The 25,334-nt window shown below is 49.8% G+C and overlaps 3 protein-coding genes across 3 annotated transcripts; 2 read left to right on the top strand and 1 right to left on the bottom strand.

Annotated features, from left to right (window-relative positions):
* Positions 1 to 345: 345 nt before the first annotated feature.
* bbs2 (Bardet-Biedl syndrome 2) lies at positions 346 to 8,911 on the top strand. Its single transcript, XM_068739409.1, has 17 exons — positions 346 to 462; positions 1,998 to 2,225; positions 2,944 to 3,069; positions 3,193 to 3,255; positions 3,417 to 3,494; positions 3,569 to 3,673; positions 4,210 to 4,296; positions 4,394 to 4,529; positions 5,100 to 5,239; positions 5,974 to 6,103; positions 6,178 to 6,349; positions 6,426 to 6,555; positions 6,640 to 6,759; positions 6,854 to 6,991; positions 7,071 to 7,183; positions 7,300 to 7,448; positions 8,150 to 8,911. Exons 1-17 carry the CDS (start codon positions 346 to 348, stop codon positions 8,245 to 8,247), a joined length of 2,130 nt encoding a protein of 709 aa, XP_068595510.1. The 3' UTR covers positions 8,248 to 8,911.
* A 2,646-nt stretch (positions 8,912 to 11,557) lies between these two features.
* On the top strand, positions 11,558 to 18,033 carry b3gnt9 (UDP-GlcNAc:betaGal beta-1,3-N-acetylglucosaminyltransferase 9). Its single transcript, XM_068739408.1, has 7 exons — positions 11,558 to 11,757; positions 14,334 to 14,705; positions 14,808 to 14,927; positions 15,354 to 15,719; positions 16,406 to 16,647; positions 16,734 to 16,989; positions 17,071 to 18,033. Exons 2-7 carry the CDS (start codon positions 14,598 to 14,600, stop codon positions 17,416 to 17,418), a joined length of 1,440 nt encoding a protein of 479 aa, XP_068595509.1. The 5' UTR covers positions 11,558 to 11,757; positions 14,334 to 14,597; the 3' UTR covers positions 17,419 to 18,033.
* A 3,694-nt stretch (positions 18,034 to 21,727) lies between these two features.
* LOC137893583 (serine/threonine-protein kinase pim-1-like) lies at positions 21,728 to 23,927 on the bottom strand. Its single transcript, XM_068738995.1, has 9 exons — positions 23,916 to 23,927; positions 23,669 to 23,792; positions 23,485 to 23,586; positions 22,918 to 23,012; positions 22,804 to 22,845; positions 22,443 to 22,655; positions 22,191 to 22,368; positions 21,909 to 22,085; positions 21,728 to 21,822 (listed from the first exon to the last, which is right to left on the bottom strand). The coding sequence occupies exons 1-9, from the start codon at positions 23,925 to 23,927 to the stop codon at positions 21,728 to 21,730; spliced, it is 1,038 nt and encodes a 345-aa protein (XP_068595096.1).
* Positions 23,928 to 25,334: the final 1,407 nt, after the last annotated feature.

Genomic DNA, 25,334 nt, shown 5'->3' with positions numbered 1-25,334 from the left:
CCAGGTTACGTCACGGTGCCTTCAGGTATATCGGGAAAAATGAGCTTGTAATGCTGTCGCCCAACATGTCGATACATAAAAATAATATTTTATTGTGAAAACAGCAAACAGGAAGTGCTTGCTCGCCGGATGTGACCGCAGACCGTCGCTGCCTGAGCGAGGACCAGGTGAGCTCGTTGGCGCGGCTCGTTTGCGTGTTTGTTTGTAATCCCATCAGTGTCGTTGTTTTTTCTTATACAGGACAAAATTCTTGTCTTTCGTTTGATCTGAAAAACGGCATCAATCCATTTCCGGTTTCCATTTCAGATTGGATTGTAACTATTCTGGGACTACAGAGCGGCGGCCATGCTGATCCCCATCTTCACTCTGAAGCTTAACCACAAGATCAAGCCCCGCGCGGTGGCTGTCGGGACGTTTGACGGGGTCCACCCATGCCTGACTGCAGCGACCCAGACGGGAAAGGTGGGGAAGTGCTTCCTGTTCCTGCGGAGCAGCTGTGACATCAAAGCAAGCTCAGCACCGTGGCGTTGTTAGGCCTGTTTTAGGGGGGCTTCAAGTGTCCATCGCTGCTGGGGGGCAACGTTTAGTTAGTGTGTGACGCACACGTGGAGCTGGGGGAGAACCACAGCCCGGTGCCACGCCCCCAGGCTCCCTGAATCAGGGGCAGAGACCTGGAGGACCTGGAGGACCCTGCAGAACCTGGAGGAACCTGCAGGTTCACGCACTGAATGGAACTCAGACACAGTGAAAGGAGAGTTACTTTTCCTTGCGTGGGTAGGATGATAGCTTGAGTTCAGATTCTGCAGTAGATGCAGAGCTACTAAAAGGCATCCAGCATGCAGGCATGAATGTGAGAACCTCTTTAGAGTATCACAATTGAAAGAACTTCAACACTAGAGCCTGAAAACAGAGGAGGTTCTGGTGACCTGAAAACAGAGGCTGGATGTTCTCCCAAAGATATCTTGTCTGTTCACAACCTCCTTGATTCAGACATGTTTCCCTCTCTGAAGGTTCTACCCAAGTTGCCCTAACAGTGCCCGTAAGCAGCTGCTCATGTGAACGGTCCTTTAGTGCACTGCGTCGGTTGCACTGCGTCGGTTGCACGGCGTCGGTCGCACTGCGTCGGTTGCGCTGCATTGGTTGCACTGTCGGTTGCACGGCGTCGGTCGCACAGCGTCGGTTGCACTGCATTGGTTGCACTGTGTCGGTTGCACGGCGTCGGTCGCACTGTGTCGGTTGCACTGCGTCGGTTGCACTGCGTCGGTTGCACTGCGTCGGTCGCACTGCGTCGGTCGCACTGCGTCGGTCGCACGGCGTCGGTCGCACGGCGTCGGTCGCACTGCGTCGGTCGCACTGCGTCGGTCGCACGGCGTCGGTCGCACGGCGTCGGTCGCACTGCGTCGGTCGCACTGCGTCGGTCGCACGGCGTCGGTCGCACTGCGTCGGTCGCACTGCGTCGGTTGCACTGTCGGTTGCATTCCTGGCTGCATCAAACAACGGGTCAGAAAAGACGAGCTTCAGAATCACAACAGAGAGATCGACTCTTAGAAACAGACGTCGTTCTTTGATGCTTCCATCCATCAAGTAACTTGTAATTGGAGCCATTTTGTTTCTTGTTAATGCTGTAAACATCCTGTTACTGTCTAAACCTGTTTGTTGTTGTTTAAAACAGACTGAAATAATAATAATGTATAATTTATCAGTCCTTGTTAGCCGTTTGAGGTTTTGTGCTCGTTCGCTACATTTGCTTGCATCCTGTGCATCTCCTGGGGGCTAAGCCCCCCCTGTCCTTAAAACCTAGCGACGCCCCTGGTCTGAAGTCAATCAAAGTTCTTCCTTTTACTTTCTCGGGTAAATCCAGCTCTGATTTCTAACAAGTTGGACAATGTGTAAAATGTTAGTGATCATAAAGCAGTGGTTTCAAAGACGCTCCTTTTATAGTCTTTGATGTTGATTCACTTCTTAATTAAAGACCGTCTCAACTCTCCTGTCTGAAGGTTTTCATCCACAACCCTCACGCGAGGAGTCGGAGACCGGCGGCCCACCGACTGAGTCAGAGCACGCAGGACTCCGATGTCTCCTTGCTCAACATCAACCAGGCCGTCACCTGTCTGACGGCGGGACGGCTGGGGCGGGACGCCGCGGGGGACACGCTGCTGGTGGGATCCCAAAGCAGCCTGTTGGCCTATGACGTCCACGACAACGCCGATGTGTTCTACAGGGAGGTTGTTACTGCTGTTACTACTGCTGTTACTACTGCTGTTACTGCTGCTGCTACTGCTGCTGTTACTACTGCTGTTACTGCTGCTGTTACTGCTGCTGTTACTGCTGCTGCTACTGCTGCTGTTACTACTGCTGCTACTACTGCTGTTACTACTGCTGTTACTACTGCTGTTACTGCTGCTGTTACTGCTGCTGTTACTGCTGCTGTTACTACTGCTGTTACTGCTGCTGCTACTGCTGCTGTTACTGCTGCTGTTACTGCTGCTGTTACTGCTGCTGTTACTGCTGCTGTTACTACTGCTGTTACTGCTGCTGTTACTACTGCTGTTACTACTGCTGTTACTGCTGCTGTTACTGCTGCTGTTACTGCTGCTGTTACTGCTGCTGCTACTGCTGCTGTTACTGCTGCTGTTACTACTGCTGTTACTGCTGCTGTTACTGCTGCTGTTACTACTGCTGTTACTGCTGCTGTTACTGCTGCTGTTACTGCTGCTGTTACTACTGCTGTTACTACTGCTGTTACTACTGCTGTTACTGCTGCTGTTACTGCTGTGTAGGTGTTGGCTGGCTCAGGATACATATCTAGAGATAAAGTAAAGGTTTAATCTATTAGGAGCTCCTCAGGTGAGTCAAATAGAAACGCTGCCAAGCAGAGGAACCCGTCGACCCTGTGTGTGTGTGTGTGTGCGTGTGTGTGCGTGTGTGTGCGTGTGCGTGCAGGCCACTGATGGGGCCAACGCGATTGTGTTGGGAATGCTGGGAGACATCCCAGCGCCCCTAGCCATCGTCGGTGGGAACTGCGCCCTGCAAGGCTACGACTACGAGGGCAACGACCACTTCTGGACAGTAAGAAGCAAAACCGTTACAACCAGAATGCAGTGAAGAAACGTGCTCACGTAACACACACACGTGCGTGTGTGTGAGAGAGAAGGGCTCATTCAATGCATTCACGACGCGTGTTGCTTTCAGGTGACTGGCGATAACGTCCGGTCTCTGGCGCTCTGTGACTTCACTGGCGACGGGAAAAACGAGGTACCTCCTCTCGCCCTCTCGCCCTCTCGCCCTCTCGCCCTCTCGCTCTCTCGCCCTCTCGCTCTCTCGCTCGTTCAGGTCGAGCTTTAGATGAAACGGTCAAACGGCCGTTTGTTGATCCCGGAGGCGCCGCCGCCGGCTGCTGTCTGATTCGTCCACAGCTCCTGGTTGGCTCAGAGGACTTTGACATCCGGGTGTTCAAAGAGGACGAGCTCCTGTCTGAGATGACTGAGAATGAGGTCAGAGGTCGAGTGTGCTGCACTGCTTTGATCCTGAACGCTGTAGTAAATGAGGCTCCCTGTCGTCCGTGCAGACGGTCACGTCGCTGTGCCACATGTGCGGCAGCCGCTTTGGCTACGCCCTGGCCAACGGTACGGTGGGGGCGTACGACCGCACGGCCCGGTGCTGGAGGATCAAGGTGTCGGAAACACGTCACCGATATGAGCTGAAAATACACCGACTCACCTGTTCACCGACTCACCTGTTCACCGACTCACCGGTTCACCGACTCACCGGTTCACCGACTCACCGGTTCACCGACTCACCTGTTCACCGACTCACCTGTTCACCGACTCACCTGTTCACCGACTCACCTGTTCACCGACTCACCTGTTCACCTGTTCTCCCGTACTGCCTGTTCTCCCGTTCTGCCTGTTCTCCCGTACTGCCTGTTCTCCCGTTCTGCCTGTTCTCCCGTTCTGCCTGTTCTCCCGTTCTGCCTGTTCTCCCGTTCTGCCTGTTCTCCCGTACTGCCTGTTCTCCCGTTCTGCCTGTTCTCCCGTACTGCCTGTTCTCCCGTTCTGCCTGTTCTCCCGTACTGCCTGTTCTCCCGTACTGCCTGTTCTCCCGTTCTGCCTGTTCTCCCGTACTGCCTGTTCTCCCGTACTGCCTGTTCTCCCGTTCTGCTAGAAAGCGTCTTTCTAAAGTCTTCTTCTCTCCTTTTCTTCCCGCCAGTCGAAGAATCACGCCGTGAGCATTCACGCCTTTGACCTGAACGCCGACGGCGTGCCGGAGCTCATCACCGGTTGGTCCAACGGAAAGGTGAACGCCAGACACGCGATTAGAGCAGCAGAACCGGGCCTCGGTCCGGGCCTCAGTCCGGGCCTCGGTCCGGGCCTCAGTCCCCCTTTCTGTTCAGATCGATGCTCGTAGCGACCGCACAGGTGAGGTGATCTTCAAAGACAACTTCTCGTCCTCCGTGGCCGGCGTGGTGGACGGCGACTACCGGCTGGACGGCCAGCGGCAGCTGATCTGCACCTCGGTCGAGGGGGAGGGTACGCTGCTCCGGGGCGTCGGCGCTGTGTCCTTAGCATGCTTTATGTTCTGAGACGTGTTGTCCTGTAATGTCCTGCATTGTCCTGCATTGTCCTGTATTGTCCTGCGTTGTCCTGCGTTGTCCTGCATTGTCCTGCATTATCCTGCATTGTCCTGTATTGTCCTGTATTGTCCTGCGTTGTCCTGCATTGTCCTGCGTTGTCCTGCATTGTCCTGTATTGTCCTGCATTATCCTGCATTGTCCTGTATTGTCCTGTATTGTCCTGCGTTGTCCTGCATTGTCCTGCGTTGTCCTGCATTGTCCTGTATTGTCCTGCGTTGTCCTGCATTGTCCTGCATTGTCCTGCGTTGTCCTGCAATGTCCTGTAATGTCCTGCATTGTCCTGCGTTGTCCTGCACTGTCCTGCATTGTCCTGCACTGTCCTGCATTGTCCTGCATTGTCCTGCATTGTCCTGCGTTGTCCTGCACTGTCCTGCATTGTCCTGCGTTGTCCTGCACTGTCCTGCATTGTCCTGCGTTGTCCTGCACTGTCCTGCATTGTCCTGCGTTGTCCTGCATTGTCCTGTAGTCCGAGGTTACCTGCCGGCCAGTCAGGACCTCAGAGGGAGCCTGATGGACTCCAGCACCGAGCAGGACCTCGTCAGAGAGCTCAGTCTGCGCAGACAGAGTCTGCTGCTGGAGCTGCGCAGCTACCAAGAGAACGCCGAGGTATTTCACTCCGTCTCTGACGTGCGTGTCTCCGCCGAGGAGGTCTGTCTGTCTCTTTGTTTGTTTGTTTGTTTGTTTGCTAGGGTCCCCGCTAGCTCCCATCGTGGGGGTTGCTCGTCTTCCTGGGGTCAAAATTCAAATACACAACAATACAATACAAAAACACATAATTACTCATTACATACAGACCCTTTAGAGAACAAATATATATATATAAGAAAAAAAGACAATGACAAATTTGTTTTGTCTGTTAGCAAGATAACTCGATGAAATCTTCAGGAATGTTGGGAACGTTTCCAGGAACAGATGATTACATTTTGTTGGTGATCCAGAAGAGATCCTGGATTCTGGATCAGTTTGAAATTTAAAGTAGCGTCTACAGCATAAACCAAACCTGGCAGTCCTGGTCCTGGTCCTGGTCCAGGTCCAGGTCCTCATCCCGGTCCCGGTCCTGGTCCTGGTCTCGGTCCTGGTCCTGGTCCTGGTCCAGGTCCTCGTCCCGGTCCCGGTCCTGGTCCTGGTCCAGGTCCTCGTCCCGGTCCCGGTCCTCGTCCCGGTCCCGGTCCAGGTCCTCGTCCCGGTCCCGGTCCTGGTCCTGGTCCAGGTCCTCGTCCCGGTCCCGGTCCAGATATGTGACCATAGACACACACGAGTAAATGGGCTTGCAGATTTCCATTTGAACATCTAGCTTGTGACAAGCTATTTTATGTGCTAACATGCTAACGCTGTTTCAGGGTTTGCTGGGGGAGACGCGTGGAGGGGGGGTCATCCCAGCCAACACTCAGCTGCAGACCGCTCTGCTAGTGAGGCCTGCTACAGAAGCCCAGAAGGCTCATGTAGAGCTCAGCATTGCAACCCCAAACGGTATTGAGCGTTTGTAGCACCCAACGGGGGGCAGGCAGAATCGACTCACCCCCCCCCCCCCCTGTCCTCCTCAGAAACCGTCATCCGTGCAGTGCTCATCTTCGCAGAGGGAATATTTGAGGGCGAGAGCCACGTGGTCCATCCCGGTACCCACAACCTGTCAGGCTGCGTCCGCGTCCCCATTACCCCCCCCAAAGACATGCCAGTAGATCTGCACATCAAGGCCTTCGTTGGAGACGAGCTCAGGTGGGGCGTGAGAGACGTCTGTTTCCGGGCAGTGAATCCACGGCTTGGCGTAACGCCATCGTCTCCTCCCCTCCAGCACCCAGCTCCACGTCTTTGAACTCACTCGCCAGCTGCCTCGTTTCTCCATGTATGACATCACAGCCGAGTCGTCAGCGGCTCCGCCCTCTGGATGGGCTACCTTTAGCATCAACGATCGACCACAGCGGGTAGGCCGTCCCTCACGGGGCGACGGCGTGCTGACGTCGGATCGGATCTCATCTTTATGGAACCGCCTTTGTGGGTGTGTCCAGGTGGCGATGTGGTTGAATCAGAACTTCCTCCTTCTGGAAGGAGTCGACGGTCCAGATGTCACTTTTAATTCGCTCAGAGGAGGGGGGCTGTTGTCCATCAGCATGGCGAGCAACGGACAGGTATAACCGTACGATTTCACCCGACATCAGTCCTCGAGGTATTTCGGAGGAACTTGAATCAGGCGGCTAATTGGTCTCCGATTGGGCCGATCAGATCACCCTGAGGACAGACGACATTGACCTGGCTGGGGATCTGGTCCAGTCCCTGGCGTCCTTCCTGGCTGTGGAGGACTTGTCTGCAGAAACCGACTTCCCCGGATACTTTGAGGAACTACGGAACACGCTCACTGAGGTTGGAGACGCATTGAGTGCAACTATGTCTCTAGAATAGAACGTCTCTGCCGTCATCGCACCACGCGTCTGTGTCCCAGGTGGACGAGTTCCACGCCGTCCATCAGAAGCTAACTGCAGCTATAGCGGATCACTCCAACTCCATCAGGAGCATGCTGGTGCAAGCAGAGGACGCGCGTCTCATGGGGGACATGTGAGTCAACGCAGGAAGACTTGTTAGCGCCGCTGCAGGAAGTCCTCCATCTTCTCTTTCGGCTTGTCTCCCATCACTGATATCTCCCATGTCCCGTCCCCCCCCGCCCTCTGTAGGACGACCATGAAGAAGCGTTACAGAGAGCTGTACGATCTTAACAGAGATCTGATCAATGAATATAAAATCCGCTCCAACCACCACAAGGCGCTGCTGGCCTGCCTGAAGTCTGTCAATCAGGCCATCCAGCGGGCGGGAAGACTGAGAGGTAAGCCGGAACGCCGGAACGCCAGCTCCTAAAGCGCCATGTTGGAAGCACGCCTGACACCTGAAAACACCCCAACCCCGGTATCCAACTGGGAAAGCCTCGTTCGCTAGCATCCAACGTGTAGCACGTTAGCAGACGCTAATCGGTTTGGTTTTCTCGCCGATCTGACGAGTTGTTTTTCAGCAGCTGGTAGAAACGTTGCTCTCGGGTTTTTAGGGAACTTGCTCAAAGGGTGTAGAAACGGGTCGAGAGAGAGAGAGAGAGAGAGAGCAGCTGTCTGATAAACGTTTTAACACAACGGCTCCGTACACACCAGATGTTCCTGTACGGTACAGCAACATCTCAACAGCCCTCTGCCCAAAAACTCCTGCACAGTCAATTACACACAGTTATACACACAGTTATACACACAAATACACACAGTTATACACACACAGTTATATACACTGTAAATGACACAGTTATACACACAGTTATATACACTGTAAATGACACAGTTATGCACACAAATACACAGTTATACACACACAGTTATATACACTGTAAATGACACAGTTATACACACGGTCTATACACAGTTTATTACACAGTTATACACACAAATACACACACAGTTTATTACACAGTTTATTACACAGTTATACACAGGTAATTAGAACACACCCTTGCTTCAGCTCTGTCCTCCTTCTCCTCCCTCTCAGTGGGGAAGCCCAAGAACCAGGTGATCTCCGCCTGCCGAGACGCCATCAAGAGCAACAACGCCAACGCACTCTTCAGGATCATGAGAGCTGGCTCCTGATGCCGGGAGCTACACACACACACACACACGATTCATGAGTCTGGTTCTGTAGCTTTGTGTTAGCTTAGTCAGTAGGCAGGACACAACTGGACCGGAACCGGGCCTGAGTCCATGAGTCTGGAAGGTGAGGTTTGTTGCTGCCATCCAAGAAACCCTCTGAACATGGCCTGATATCACCAAGAAGGAAAGAGACACACAAGCTAAAGCTAAAAGGACCCCCCCCCACAAAGACAGGAGGTTGGGACGGACAGTGGCGGTTTAGTCCAGCTGCCGGGGCGATGTTTGGACAGAACACATCTGGTGTGAGACAGATCCGTTCACCCAAACATTAGCATCGATGGAACATCTGGAGATGCTTCTCGGTCCAGAAGCATCTCTGGAGCGGCTCCCGCCTGAGCAGCCAGCGAGAACAGACGGATAATCCAGATCATCTCCAGAGGTCCTGCAATCCCCGATCATTTGTTTGAAATGCTGTTGACAGTATTTTCTGCAGCTGCTCGGGAGAATATTGCAACACCAGTTTTCTCTGTCGCTCCAAATAATGGGAAAACTTACACGACTCTCAAAACACAGGAGTGTTTTGAGTTTAGGGGGGGGGGGGCTTCTTTCAAATGACGTCACGGGAGCGTTTTGCAGATACTGAAAATGTCGTTTGTGTTTGTGGCAGATAAAACTCATTAAACGATTGTGTGTTTGAAACGTGTGTTTCTGTGACTCGGCTTTGAGCGCTGCGACGGGCGGACCGACCCGCTCCGGCTCTGGATCGGGCTGCAGGAGCCCAGGGCCCGTCTGTCTGGTACCGGTGAGGCCGAAGGAGAGGAGATTCTGGGCGTCTTCCTCGATCCCAGTCTGTGCAGCAGATGTTGAGCACGCAGCCAAGTTTCTCCTGAAGCAACAAGTCGCTGGACGGCGAGCGTCTAACGGCAGAAACACACTCGACCGTTAACCGGCCGTGGTGAAGGTCACACTCGACCGTTAACCGGCCGTGGTGAAGGTCACACTCGACCGTTAACCGGCTGTGGTGAAGGTCACACTCGACCGTTAACCGGCCGTGGTGAAGGTCACACTCGACCGTTAACCGGCCGTGCTGAAGGTCACACTCGACCGTTAACCGGCCGTGCTGAAGGTCACGCTCGACCGTTAACCGGCCGTGGTGAAGGTCACGCTCGACCGTTAACCGGCCGTGTTGAAGGTCACGCTCGACCGTTAACCGGCCGTGGTGAAGGTCACGCTCGACCGTTAACCGGCCGTGCTGAAGGTCACGCTTGACCGTTAACCGGCCGTGGTGAAGGTCACGCTCGACCGTTAACCGGCCGTGTTGAAGGTCACGCTCGACCGCTAACCGGCCGTGGTGAAGGTCACGCTCGACCGTTAACCGGCCGTGCTGAAGGTCACGCTCGACCGTTAACCGGCCGTGCTGAAGGTCACGCTTGACCGTTAACCGGCCGTGGTGAAGGTCACTCTCGACCGTTAACCGGCCGTGCTGAAGGTCACGCTCGACCGTTAACCGGCCGTGGTGAAGGTCACTCTCGACCGTTAACCGGCCGTGCTGAAGGTCACGCTCGACCGTTAACCGGCCGTGCTGAAGGTCACGCTCGACCGTTAACCGGCCGTGCTGAAGGTCACGCTCGACCGTTAACCGGTCGTGCTGAAGGTCACGCTCGACCGCTAACCGGCCGTGCTGAAGGTCACGCTCGACCGTTAACCGGCCGTGCTGAAGGTCACACTCGACCGCTAACCGGCCGTGGTGAAGGTCACACCTCGCTGGACGTGCACATTTGCTGCTCTGTTCAGCTTCACAAAGCTGAAACACTGAAGTGATTTTGTCTCCTAATGAAACGGCCTGTTTGTGTTTCGGTGGAGATGAAGATGACTCATCATCATCATCCCTTTCCCTTCTCTTCTCTTCTTTTCTCTTCCCAAGTTGCTGTGTTGGCATCTGGTTTCAAGTTTCTCTGCTCCAAGTTCAGTCACGTGGTTCTGCGACTGGTGCTGCGTTCAAATGCTCCTGGTTTAAACCAGGTTTGATTTGGATTGAGTCAAATGTATAAATGTTGGTTTGGCAGACGATCAAAGACATATCAGTTTCATGCGTAATGACTGAAACACGAATGGAAGTTTTTCAGGCCTTTTTCTTTCATTTTGATAAATGATACATTTCTGGAAGCCTTCTGCATTTCTGGTTTCTCTCATCTTCCTCCTGACGATACCAAAGAGTTCTGTGTTTAATTACCAAACATTTTACTTTACATGTTATGAGCAGATGCAGTTTTCTCTTTTGAAATACTCCAACGAACAGCTTTGATAGAAATCTGTCGAATCGTCTATTTTGAGACTCTAACGACGGCTTCTTGGAGCAGCATGAGAATCACGTTCACTCCGGATAGAAAGGTTCTCGTTTGGACGCCATTGCAAAGTGCTGCAGTCTGTAAACCACAGCGCCAAATGTGGATTGTGGAGCAGAGTAGTGAGATTTCCTACAGACCTGAAGGCAACAGTGAGCGCAACAGCCCGTTCGTGCAGACGATCCCAGCTTCAGGTACCAGAACGTCCTGAACGCCACCTGGACCTCTGTTCTGTTCTGTTCTGTTCTGTTCTGTTCTGTTCTGTTCTGTTCCGGTCTGTTCTGTTCTGTTCTGTTCTGTTCTGTTCTGTTCTGTTCTGTTCTGTTCTGTTCTGTTCTGTTCTGTTCTGTTCTGTTCTGTTCCGTTCCGGTCCGGTCTGTTCAGCTTTGTTCTGTTCTGTTCTATTCTATTTTATTCTATTCTATTCTATTCTATTCTATTCTGTTCTGTTCTGTTCTATTCTGTTCTGTTCAGCTTTGTTCTGTTCTGTTCTATTCTGTTCTGTTCTGTTCTGTTCTATTCTATTCTATTCTATTCTATTCTATTCTGTTCTGTTCTGTTCTGTTCTGTTCTGTTCTGTTCTGTTCTGTTCTGTTCTGTTCTATTCTATTCTATTCTATTCTATTCTATTCTATTCTATTCTATTCTATTCTATTCTATTCCTTTTCTATTCTATTCTGTTCTGTTCTGTTCTGTTCTGTTCTGTTCTGTTCAGCTTTGTTCTGTTCTGTTCTATTCTATTCTGTTCTGTTCCGGTTTGTTCTGTTCTGTTCTGTTCTATTCTATTCTATTCTATTCCTTTTCTATTCTATTCTGTTCTGTTCTGTTCTGTTCTGTTCTGTTCTGTTCTGTTCTATTCTATTCTATTCTATTCCTTTTCTATTCTATTCTGTTCTGTTCTGTTCTGTTCTGTTCTGTTCTGTTCAGCTTTGTTCTGTTCTGTTCTATTCTATTCTATTCTGTTCTGTTCTGTTCTGTTCTGTTCCGGTTTGTTCTGTTCCGGTTTGTTCTGTTCTGTTCTGTTCTGTTCCGGTTTGTTCTGTTCTGTTCTGTTCTGTTCCGGTTTGTTCTGTTCTGTTCTGTTCTGTTCTGCAGAGTTGGACCCGTGAGCTCTCAGACCTTCGTGCAGCTGTTTCCAGTTTGACTTCTTCATCCGTGACGTTTGGTAAGTTAATGACCAATGAGGGAACGTTTCAGACGGTGTGAACACATGAAGCTACTCGGTGTGAACACATGAAGCTACTCTGTGTGAACACATGAAGCTACTCTGTGTGAACACATGAAGCTACTCAGTGTGAACACATGAAGCTACTCGGTGTGAACACATGAAGCTACTCGGTGTGAACACATGAAGCTACTCGGTGTGAACACATGAAGCTACTCTGTGTGAACACATGAAGCTACTCGGTGTGAACACATGAAGCTACTCTGTGTGAACACATGAAGCTACTCGGTGTGAACACATGAAGCTACTCTGTGTGAACACATGATGCAGCTCGGTGTGAACACATGAAGCAGCTCGGTGTGAACACATGAAGCAGCTCGGTGTGAACACATGAAGCTACTCGGTGTGAACACATGATGCAGCTCGGTGTGAACACATGAAGCAGCTCGGTGTGAACACATGAAGCAGCTCGGTGTGAACACATGAAGCTACTCTGTGTGAACACATGAAGCTACTCTGTGTGAACACATGATGCAGCTCGGTGTGAACACATGAAGCTACTCTGTGTGAACACATGAAGCAGCTCGGTGTGAACACATGAAGCAGCTCGGTGTGAACACATGAAGCTACTCTGTGTGAACACATGATGCAGCTCGGTGTGAACACATGAAGCAGCTCGGTGTGAACACATGAAGCAGCTCGGTGTGAACACATGAAGCAGCTCGGTGTGAACACATGAAGCAGCTCGGTGTGAACACATGAAGCTACTCGGTGTGAACACATGATGCAGCTCGGTGTGAACACATGAAGCAGCTCGGTGTGAACACATGAAGCAGCTCGGTGTGAACACATGAAGCAGCTCGGTGTGAACACATGACGCTACTCGGTGTGAACACATGATGCAGCTTGGTGTGAACACATGACACTACTCTGTGTGAACACATGACGCTACTCGGTGTGAACACATGATGCAGCGAGGTGTGAACACATGATGCAGCGAGGTCATTCGGATATTTCTGTTTGAACTGCCCGTCACGTTCATAAAGAATCTCAGAACACGCGGACATGCTTCCGGGCGAGGCGTGTCTAAAACGGGGTGACGGTGGCGCGGTGGTTGAGAGGGTCGTCCTACGATCGAGAGGTTGGTGGTTCGATCCCCGGCTGAGGCGCATGTTCACGCTGTCATCGTGTCCTTAGGCAAGACACTTCACCCACACTGCCCGGGCGTGTGCACATGCCGCGACCAGCAAATTGCCCTCCAGGGGACAGATTAATAAAGTATTATTAGATGCGTCCTCTGTCCTTCGGACTGCCTGTGTCCCCCCGTCCGCTCTTGCTGTGGACGGGGGGACACACACGGTGGACCCCATGCAGGGTGGGTGGGTTCCCGGGTCTCGTGCCCCCCTGACCCTTTGAACTGAGTCAGAGCTTCCGGTGAATTTAACATTCAAACACGTTGCCCACGGAGTTTCTAAATAAAAAAAAAAGAAACAGAAAAGTGTCAAACTTTATTCTAAACTGGCTGCAGCTGGACGGGACACACCCCGGAATGGTCACCAGCATTCACACTGGACAGGATGACCATGACTCGATCGGGTGCATGTGGATTTAAGAGAGACGGAACAGATGCTGACGGCGTTGCATCTGGAAAAATAGGAATGCTGCGGATTGTACTCCTGCACGGTGGCCACCAGGGGCCGCCCAGGAGCACCGGCTCCGCTCACCTACGTCTGATGACAGGGGTTCTGTTTTTGACTGGATTTTTCTGACTGTTTGCAGGATTACGGGAAAACTGCTCGATGGATCTTAGTGAACAAATAACCTGAAGATGAGTCTTGTTCTATACATTTTGAGAGCGATCCGGATACCCGTCTGGAATAAAAATCAAATATAAAAAAAACTGTTTTTCCCATTTACTTATAATAAAAGCTTTTTCAAAAAATCTGCATCCAATTCACTCATCAAAAATCCCAGTCATAAAGGGATCCGATATGAACCGTCATGAAACATGTCTTCTGGTTCTGATCCAGAATGAGGTCATGAACAAATATTACATTTTAACATTAAAGCCATTTATTTATTCAAGAATCAGTTAAAAATACATTAACTCCGGTTCACTTTGACTTTTCATGTTTGGTGTATAAAGATACCAAGAACCATCTAGAACCTTTTGGTGCTGATCCAGATCACCATGTGGACGGTGTAGATCCAGTTAGGAGGGCAACGGGCTGCTTGGAGGAGGTCTGCGCTCCCTGATTGCTGTTCTAGTTTAATAGTTTTTTTCCCTGCATTTAAAGACGATTCTGTTTATGTTGCTGTAAAGTTAAAATAAAGAAATTAGCCCGGTGTCACAAAAGCAGTGTCACCTGGAGAATTCAGTCAGAACACAGATAGAACTATTTAAATAATTAAAGGACCTCCGACCTTCGTAAAGATACTCACGACCTAAACTTGCTGTTTACCTTAAATAATAAAGAATCTATCAATTTTGTGTTTAAAGGGTTTATTAGAATTTTTGAAATAAATCAAACTTTTAAATGAATGTTATTTACTTTGACTTGTCTGGTTTTCTCTAGGACACCCTGAGGTGGAGGGGAAGATGGAGACAGACATGTTGGACATCCGTCCAGTGCTATGAGTGATCTGTACAAGAACAAGCCACTCTAAATCACCTTTCTTTAAATTACACCTGCCGACAGGTGAGAAAATCGCTCTTCCATCCTGAACAAAGGGGATCGAGGTTTAGGAGAGGGAGGGGCAATCATCAGACTGGCTCCACGGCGTCCGGGCCGCAGCGGCTCTGTCCAATGCATTCGCTACTTAACTGAGGGCCGGAGAAGATGCTGAGGAAGGTGGTGACGATGAGGAGGATCCTTCATATGAAGGGAGATTTGATGTGCACCATGACGCTCCTGGTGCTGCTCTGTGTGCTGCTCTATGCCCGCCAGGTGAGGCTCAAACCCAGCACCATGACGCCTTACGCCATGGAAAGTTCTTTACAACCATCGGTGCGCTTCTCTTGTCCCATTAAATCCCGTGCATGCTCCCAGTATGCTCTGTCCTCCGGATGGAGCAGCCCCCCCTGGAAGATGGGAAGCCATGGCTCCACCAGCTCCAGCAGGACCTTGCTGGGTGCCAATGTGGTCAAAGCTGGGAAGGGGTCTCCAGAGGTATGACCTGACTGTGTGTGCACGCTGGCGTGGCGCTGTTATGGTTACCAAGGAAAGCCGAGCAGGCTGTTCTGCTCCTGATTCATTTGTTGCACAACTTTTCGGAGGGGAACCGTGATGATAGATCATCTCCAGAAGAACCTCGTCAAGGCAGGTTCTCTGAGATGCTCTTCGACGCCTCTGCATGCAAACAAGCCGCCAAAAACAGAAGCTCCCCCTCGAGTCAATCAAGTCTTATCATTAGTCAAACTCAGCCCTGCAGCCCAATCCAAAGGGACTGGAACACCAACACATTTCAACCCGGGGGGTCTGAATGTTTCATTTGGTTTGCTCTAAATGGCGCACACTCAATTCAAGAGCACTTTTTAAATGTTCACACACGTGACAGATTTAAAGCAAAACAAATTCTTGTGTCTCCATGAACAGGTCCAGTCCAGCGCTCCAGAACCAGAACCAGGGCTGCCTCCCTGCAGGCCACAGGCCAAGTCCAAATCGCCTCATGGCAAACTTGCGAGAGCCAAATCCCCTAAATCCATGTCCAAATCTCGGGTCAAACCGAGAGGGAAGTCCAAGCTGCCACAGAAGAAGGTTGTGCCAACGGGCAATCCCACAACGCCACCCTTTGACTTCGAGGGCTACCTGAGAGAAAAGGACAGCAGAGACTTCAAGCTGCTCGTCGACCAGCCTGATAAATGTCACACCAGAGACCCACAGGAAGACAAAGGCTCCACCGCGGCGCCCTACTTGCTCATCGCGGTGAAATCTGTCGCTGCAGATTTTGAGAAACGACAGGTAAAATGTTCGAGAAAGTTTTGTCACTTTGGTCAAATATTCCCCATGAAAAATGTGTGACAACCACCGGAGAGGAGGAATAAAAGTTCACTACCGGACCACCGGAGAGGAGGAATAAAAGTTCACTACCGGACCACCGGAGAGGAGGAATAAAAGTTCACTACCGGAACACCGGAGAGGAGGAATAAAAGTTCACTACCGGACCACCGGAGAGGAGGAATAAAAGTTCACTACCGGACCACCGGAGAGGAGGAATAAAAGTTCTGCTGGTGAACTCCACAGAGCAAATTAGATTTTTATTTTTTTTTATTGTAAAAGAAATAAGAAATTTATTTTTTGAGGCCTAAATGCAAGGACTGAAATTTATTTATTGCATTTTCTATGTTAAAAAATAAAATTCAATTCAATTCAGTTTTATTCATATAACACCAGATCACAACAGGAAGTCATCTCAAGGCACTTTACAGGAGTGGAAAGACAGAACCCAACTTGACCCACAAGAGCAAGAACTTTGGAGACGGAGGCAAGAAAAAACTTCCCTTTAACAGGCAGAAACCTTGGACAGAACCTAGGCTCATGGTGGACGGCCATCTGTCTGACCGGCTGGGTTGAGAGAGAGAGAGAGAGAGAGAGAGAGACAATGACGGCAGAGTAATTGATTGTCTCCTGCTTGTAATGATTTGTAGGTGGTACGCCGGACCTGGGGTAAGGAGCGCCTCTTTCGAAGCGGACTGTCCATCCGTACCATCTTCCTGCTGGGAGTCCCCAGGAATCGGACCGCGCTGCCTCTGTGGGATCGGCTGCTGTCCTACGAGAGCCAAACCTTTCGGGATATCCTACTCTGGGACTTTGAAGACACCTTCTTCAACCTGACGCTGAAGGAAATACATTTCCTGAAATGGTTTAACAGCAGCTGTCCTCACGTCAAGTCAGTAGAAAGTCAATGACGACTGGACCTGCTTTGTCCCTGATTCAAGCTTTATCCGGTGTTTTCCTTGTCCTCATTTCGTACAGGTTTGTCTTCAAGGGCGATGCTGATGTGTATGTTAATGTGGACAACATACTAGAGATGCTGCAAGGTCAAAAGCCAGAAAACGACCTGCTTGTCGGTGACGTCATCGTCAATGCTAAGCCCATTCGTCGGCCCAGTTCCAAGTACTATGTCCCAGAGTTTGTTTATGGCGTGGGGCTGTACCCAAGCTACGCTGGAGGAGGAGGGTTCGTCATGTCGGGACACACGGCCCGGAGGCTGAGCTCAGCTTGCCAGCAGGTACTTCAAGGTCGGACACTTGAGCTTATTGTATTTTCTGTTTTTCTTTCCGTTCAGATCCGATTTTCTTTCCTGTTCCAGGTGGAGCTGTTCCCCATTGATGATGTCTTCCTGGGAATGTGCCTCCGGCTTATCGGCGTCAAACCGTCGCGGCATCAGGGCTTTCGGACCTTTGGGATCCCCCGGCCGTCTGCGGCGCCTCACCTCCAGACATTCGACCCCTGCTTCTACCGCGAGCTCATGGTTGTTCACAGCCTCAGCGTTCCTCAGATCTGGCTCATGTGGAACCTCCTGCATGACCCGAAACTGAGCTGTCACAACAGGACCAACCCGGCACCCTGGCCCTTCAGGTGGAACCGCCGGCCGGTTGCAGCCGGGGTGGGAGGGGCGGACTACGGCGAGGAGCCGGTGTTTATTACACATCGGTGACTCTCTGCCGGGGATCCGAAGAAGATATAGACGACGATCACGAAGCGGGATCTGAAAACAGGAATAAGAAACAGGAAGAAAACGTCTGAAGACATGAACTGGCGAGAGCAGAGAGAATTTTGTTTTTGGTCACCTGAGCCCATGAGAGGAAGGTCCGTGAAGATCTAAAATAACAACAAAAGAGATGAAGTGACTGTAATCTTCAGAACGCGGTGTCTTGTCTTGTCTTGTCGTCTTGTGAATGTTCAGACAGACAGCAGTAACATAAAATGTGGCAGGACAGGTATGTCTCAGACACCGACCTGCTCTTCATCATTTGTTCCCTTCCTGGTTGTTTGAGCAAACAGGAAACACAAGAACGATCCCGAGAGGAGACTCTGCTGTGGGCTAGAGCCGGTTGGCTGGTCCCCATGGAAACGGCTGGATGACGGGATGACGCTTAAAGGGAGCAGAAATAAATGTTGACTGGAAAGTGGACAACATTTCTGTTGGACATCTAAGTCACAGAAATACATAATATTTGTCCCTCAAACGCAGACATTCCAGCTTAGATGTTAAATGATATCTTTAATCCATCATACAACGGTGATGTCCATTGACAATAAATCACAATGTGTGTATCATCGTTAGTACACAGTTTATTCAAATGCTTTCCATTAAAAAGAGTTTAAGTCGATACATTGGCGGGACGAACGACCCGGTATGCTGAACCGGGTTTGATAAAAGGGGACTGAATCCAGAGACGGTGACTCAAACTCCAGCTGCCCTGTCGAAGCGGGAGGACGCGAGTCGTCCCTGTTGTTGTGTATGTGCAGTTGTAACCTGGCGACAAGCGTCGGCAGTCACAGAGAGTAGCTGCTGAACGCAGAGGTGTCACCATGGCGATGACCTTGATGCACAGGTTTGAATGGAACGGAGCAATATCATCCTGGAACATCTTTAGCTGCAGTGTTTGGCGATTCAACAGTTCATCATACACTCAGGGCAGGGCAGGGTAGAACCGGACAGGGAAGGGCAGACAGGGCAGGACAGAGCAGGGAACGGCAGGAGAGAACCGGACAGGGAAGGGCAGACAGGGCAGGGCAGGGTAGAACCGGACAGGGAAGGGCAGGAGAGAACCGGACAGGGAAGGGCAGACAGGGTAGAACCGGGCAGGGAAGGGCAGACAGGGCAGGGCAGAGCAGGGAAGGGCAGGAGAGAACCGGACAGGGAAGGGCAGACAGGGTAGAACCGGACAGGGCAGGGAAGGGCAGGAGAGAACCGGACAGGGAAGGGCAGACAGGGCAGGACAGAGCAGGGAAGGGCAGGAGAGAACCAGACAGGGAAGGGCAGACAGGGCAGGGCAGGGCAGGGCAGGAGAGAAAGGATAAATCAGCTTTCAGGGCTCAGAAATAACTTGTGACTGTGAGTATAGCTGTGAAGGACATCAGCAGCCCAACATGCATTCATTCATTCATTCATTCATTTGATAGGGACAGTGCACATTAATGAACATCAATACAGACAAATCTAATAGATGTAAATATGCCGGATTTTAGCAAAAATGCTAATTTACATCCGCAGTCCCTAGGCAGGTAAAAGAAAGACACAACAAGACTTAAAAACGAACGAGAGGTTACAATAAAAACACGGCGCAGTACAGTAAATTACTAAAAGGTTTAGAGCTAGCGGTTACACGACTGGTTTACTTTCAACCACTGCTTGAGGTGAGTTTTGAAGGTTTGTAATGTGGGACGCCCCCTGATGGCGAGTGGAAGACTGTTCCAGATCTTACTGGCCTTGACAGAAAGAGCATTTTGTCCAAAGGCTGTTTTTCTGAGTGGGACCTCACAGTGCCCTCTAGAGGAGAGGACTGTATACAAGTGTGTATATGTATATGTATATGTCATTTTACACCTAGGCCTTCAGTGAAGTCCTAGGTGTTAGTTAGCTGTGCAGCTAACTCGCGGTAGCAGGGAGGAGTCACTGAACGACTCAGTGGGGAAGAAGAATCGTGACTCATGAGTCAGTAAAGTGAATCGCGGGTTTTGAACGATTCGTTCAGGAATCGCACAACACTACGCCGAACCCCTGAGACCGGCTCACCGAACCCCGGTTAAGAACCACCGAGCTCAAAGGAATCGCGTCTCCTTTCCACTCTGGCGTGCTGAGATGACGTCACCGCCCGTTCGCCTTGTCATTATCATAAAGCGTCTTCCCTCCACATCGGCCACGCCGCTTCGTTCACTCAAACACCTGTGGACGTCGATTAGCTGCGTAAAGACGCACGCGGCTCTCATCGTTAGCTGCATCACCGGTTACCGGTTACCGGTTACCGGTCACCGGCCACTCACTGGCTCACATTGAAAAGTAGCACAGGATGAACTTCTGCGTGTTTCTTTTATTTTACATTCAGGTTGGATTTTGTTTTTGTGCGCCACGGAGATTTTCGCTGCGCAAAGACCGGGCCTATTGTGTGTTAACGTGATCAGCATTGATCAATAACGCCTTTGTTGTGTAAGCGTGCAGCATCTATTAAAGACAGAACTGCTTTGCAATTATTATTATGCTTATTATCAACTTCAGACGCTCACTGTGACTTACGGTGACGACGTTATGGACGTGTAAAGGTTTAATTTTGTCTTACCTCAAGAACGGAAGGTCGTACAGAGGCGGGGGTTGGAAATCGCGCGCAACTTGGCGGTTGTGACGAATGAACGAGCTAAAATAAAATACATTGAATTAAATACTCATTATTTATTTTCTGAAGCCACAGGGAGCCACAGCAGAGGGACGAAAGAGCCACATGCGGCTCCGGAGCCGCGGGTTGCAGACCCTTGGGAATGTGGAATGTTGCATCTTCAGCAAAGAACTAGAAGCTGGGACCATGTTGACTTTTTAGTTTTAGTTTATTTTATCTTTATTTCCAAAGAAATCTTGAGATTGAAAAACGATTTTATGAGAGTTCTGGCCTGAGTAGCAGCTCATAATGAGAATAAAAATCACATGCTGTATAAAAACCCACAAAAGAACAACGTGAGCTCTTCTGTAACCGGATGGGACGTAATTAGGCAGGCAGGTGTGGGAGGGAGCAAATGTGGCCCATTTACTACTGATTGGGGGGGGGGGCGTATATAGGTGCTTCCCTTCCCTCGTTCCTGTCTTTGTGTTTTCCCTGTCAAAGGCAGGTCGGCCGTAGACTGTCACTGCCTTGTCTCTCCTTTTCTTTTGTTAGTCTTGTCTCTCCTTTTCATTTGTTAGTTTTGTTTGTAGAGTGTTTTTAAGGACGCTTTTAGAGTCTTAAATAAATATTTTGAATTATTAACTGCCGTGCTGGTTTTCACTGGGCGGACCTGTGGGTGGGAAACCTGCTAAAACGAGCTGGGAACCAAAGGAACACGAAATAGATCTTTAGGTTGAAAGTCCTAAAGTGGCGTTGTTGGCAACATTTCGTTTAGCCCCATATGCCCAACGCCACACTTCAAACGGAGGCCTTTCCAAGCAGAGCTGCACATTCCTCCAGCAGCACGTACTTCATAACTTCTTTACATTTGTCAGTTGATAAGAGCAAACCAAACGTCCGATCCTTTTGTAAATTGTTCTATGGTGTTAGTGTGGTCAACCCATAGCTGTTAACGCCGACAGTAGTGTGTGTGTAAATGGGCGGTGCTTCTACAGGTGGCGCTCATGTAACGACAGAGTTTTGTTCAGACCCCGTCGCTAAACAATTTTGTCATTAAGTGAAACAGTGTTAACCGACAACTTGGCCGACATTTTGTGTTGTCAAATTATTTTTTATATTTACATACATATAGGCCATTCATACTGTACATATAATACACATTCGTATCTTCATATATATACATAATTACATGGTCCCTCGGAATGAGTGGAACAATAAAAGATGAGTCACACCAGCTCGAGCATCGCCGGCTGAACAACGTTTGCGTCTGATGACAAGCTGGCTACTGCTGGTTTGAATCTGAAGATGAAGTCTGCCAGGAGCCTGTAAAGGACACTCCCACTGTGAAGGTGAGCTCACAGGCTTGTGAAGATTCCACGTTGTGTAGAGGCGTGGCCAGACAGGGTGCTGTGTTCGTGTGGACAGGAAACAGCAAGTGCCCGCCTCCGGTCAGTCAGGAGGTCCTGAACAAAGCGTCCATCGAGGGCTTCTGCCACGGAAAGAGAGGTCTCTGTTTCCTCCCGCTGCCTGACAGGTGTGACAGGAAGTGTCTGCAGGGGAAGTGCTGCTTCAGGATGGAACGGAGCGTTTGTGGAACTTTGATGCTGGTGGATGTTGTCTTTGCTGCAGTGATTTTCTGGATGGACCTTAGACCTGAATCCAGGGGTGATCCTTCAGGGTCTGCAAGCTGGACCTGCTGTTCGGTCTCTTGCAGAGACAGCCCTGTAGGAAGTCTTTGCAGTCTGGACAAAGAGGAATAATAATTGAGTCCACACATGAGCTCTGTTTCTGCTGGAGTCTGTCCTGTCTGTGTGTCCTTTTGTCTCACCAGAAGAAAGGTCTTCCCTGACGCCAGCATCCTTCGAGATGATTTCTGTCGCTCCATTGAAGGGGAAGTGAGGATGGAACATCACGTACATCACCACACCAAGCTGCCACACTGTCAGCGGTTCGGCCCGGTAGCAGCCGGACCTGATCCACTCGGGGCAGGTGTATGGTCTGGTTCCTGCACAAGCCAGACCCCAGAGACAACGTTAACGGTGAGGGATGCAGGCGGAGGACAGACAGGAGAGACACAGCACTGACGCTGACATCAGGGCCGACGGCCTACCTGGACTCGTCTTGAGCTTCTTTCCCATCGGCATGGTACCACAGCCAAAGTCAACGATGCTGACTCGTGGACCATGGGGGCTGGGTCGAACCAGGATGTTGTCCGGCTTCAGGTCCCTGTGGAGGACACCTTTGGACTGGATGGTGATGAGGGTGTCCACCAGCTGTTTCATGATGCTCTGAGGGACAGAGAAACAGACTGTGAGCTTGGACATATTTGAACCTGGACATGGACCTGCCGTCGGCTACTTACTTTGGCTTCACTCTCCTCCAGGGAGCACCTTCGTGACTGAAGGTAGGCCATCAGATCCGTGCAGGGGAGTGGCCTCTCCATGACGAGGATCAGCTCATCACGCAGCTCGTACCAGTCCAACAGGGCCACGACTCCACTGGTACCTCCACCTGACCCGAGGACCAGCATCAGCGCCACCTCCAGAGGGATCCTTCTGCCGTTCACCATCACCGACTGGATTACAAACGGTTGAAATCAATGAGTTCAAAGCGCTTTAAAGCGGATGCATGTGATTCCTTTGCCTGTTGAACGTTTGCTCAGAAAGTTTAGAACCGGACCTAAATAATGTCCAGACTTGTTGGCAGCAAGACTAAGAACTTACATTTGGTTTGGTGGCCCCCAGACGGATGTGTTTGATGGCCACCTACAGGACAGAAGCAGACATTTAGACAGCTCGTCCCACATACAACAGTCATGCAGGACATGGGAGTCTTACAGGCAGGTAGTCGGATCGACGGAATCCACGGAACACGGATCCAAAGCCTCCTTTGCCCACCAGCGCCCCCTCCCAGTACTTTAGGTTGAAGACTTCTAAAAACAAAATACACACAAGAACAGCTTGATTTAACTCTTTCACAACTTTACGTCTAAAGTCATCGCTCATAAAAGAAGCATCGTTTTAACATCTGGTCCTATTTCCAGTACGAATCCAAAACCCAAGGCTCCACTGGAGAATAAGATGACCTCTTGGGCCTGTTGTCAGTTAGCCTAGCTTAGCATTGAGACAGGAGACAAGGAAAATGTGGTCTCCTTTAATTTCTGAATAAGAACAAAACAAAGAAACTCACAAGGGACACATTTAAATGAGATTGGCACTAACTGAAGCAGCAGAAGCTGAGATATCAGATGTTTAGTCCCCAACACGGGTCAAGCTACAAAAACCTACGTTTCCCATGATGCAGCTCACCAGCACCTTTCATGCTTTGGAATCGCACCATGACATCATCGGGGTTATTTCATCAGCCTTTGCTCAACACAGAACGCAAGATGCTTCTCGTCTCACCTCTGGCGTCGGTGGGGACAGTGGACCCTGAGACGGAGGAGTCAGAGTCATCAGAGGGGAGGAGCCCCCCCCGCCTGCGTCTGCTCTTCCTCTCGTTCACACCTGTGAAAACATTCAGGTGATTTCAGTCATCTGATCGTTTCCACTTGAAGGAGAGGACAGATTCTTTCCCGTCTCCTCTCACCTGTGCTGCCAGGTGGGTCGGTGGCTCCGTGACCCGTTAGAGGCCGGCTGGCCGAGGGACTGGCCCGCCTCTTCCTGGCTCTCTCAGGACTCTTACTGGCTCTCCTCTTTAAGCCCACCTTTTCCTGTTGATGGGAACAGAATGGATGTTTACCTTCCTCCTCCTGTCTGTTGCTTCAGGAACTAGCAGCATCTCAAGCATTCTCCTCTCAGCTCAATGAGCTGAAGCTGCAGGAGGAGCAGCGTACTGTTCTGTTCATGTTGCTGATCCTGCTGTTCTGCTCTGACTGCCTCACCTTCAACAAACAACTCAAACCCATCTGTTCAAAAATGTATCATTAACTTTTGATCTCATTTATTGTCATGTTTATATTTTATTGTCTCTATTGTTTTGCTGTTTTTAATTTATGCACCTCTTGTAAAACGACTTTTGAGTATTTAGAAAAGCGCTATATAAATCAAATGTATTATTGTTATTGTACTAAAATACTACGACAGTATTTAATATAAATAGTACTAATGTATGTCATCGTTCATATGGTATGACGACCTTAATCCATGTATGTCCTAATTTAACTTGTATATGTTGTCTATATCCCTGCATAGATTATGTCTATCTGTAGAATGTTCATAGCACCAATCTGAGTACACGACTGTAGACCTCGTGTACATTTCTGTCTAGTGATTGCCCTTGTGCAGCCTCAGAGGCCGCCCCGGTAGCGTCTCCTTGAGCCCGTCCCCAGCCCAGATGGATGCAGACGGTTGCAGCAGGAAAGGCATTGGTCAAATTAAAAACATTTAAACTGCTCTTCACAGCGCACACAGAAATATAGATTTATCTCGACCAACATATATTTGATGTGCGATTTCACCGTTTCATTTCTGCTTGCGTTTAGGATTTGTTTCAGGCCCTCATAAAAGCCTGAAACGTTAACGTCACCACAGGATGAAATGAAGCGACGCTTCATGTGTGACAGTCACATGAAGCGTCCTAATAAAATAAAAGTCTAACAATGTCAATTCAAAAACGTTTAAAAATGTCAACACAAACAGATGACAGTTATTTTTTGACCAAAATAATATTGATCGATCACAAACGGTTCAAATAGCTACCTTTTCAGAGATACAATCATGACACATTTGGTGATGAAATATACACATTTTAATGTAAGTCTTTGTGAAACAAAACGAACTTCTCAACACTTGATAAAACTGTGTATTGATCAATTTGAGATTAGTAGTACAGTAGTGAGGAGTTCCCATGCAAATCTACCAAAAGTTCAATTCCCACAGTCCGTTTTATCGCGCTAGAAAGTGAAAGGACGGCAGCTTCTCCAAATCCAAATCAAAGGCAGTCAAAGTTTAAATCTTTCACTCACCCTGTTGTCCACGGGAGAACTGGCCCTTAACGGAGATGAAATAACTGGTGACGTCATGACAGGACTGCCAACAAGCAAAGTTCTTCTCTCAATCTCTCTCTCAATAGCTCTCACTGACTGGTCTAGCTGGGAATGATCTCTATATATACCATGAACATCAAAGCAGCATTTACATCAAAGCACGGACACTAACTGGTAACTAACTGCCCTAATAAAATAAAAGTCTAACAATGTCAATTCAAAATGAGTTTTAAAACACAAACAGGTGACATTTGCAGTTCCTTTTTG

This window comes from Brachionichthys hirsutus, chromosome 5 (genome assembly GCF_040956055.1).
Source record: "Brachionichthys hirsutus isolate HB-005 chromosome 5, CSIRO-AGI_Bhir_v1, whole genome shotgun sequence".
NCBI lineage: Eukaryota > Metazoa > Chordata > Actinopteri > Lophiiformes > Brachionichthyidae > Brachionichthys > Brachionichthys hirsutus.
The sequence above is the reverse complement of the archived record's forward strand: the minus strand, read 5'-3'. Positions and strand labels throughout refer to the sequence as shown.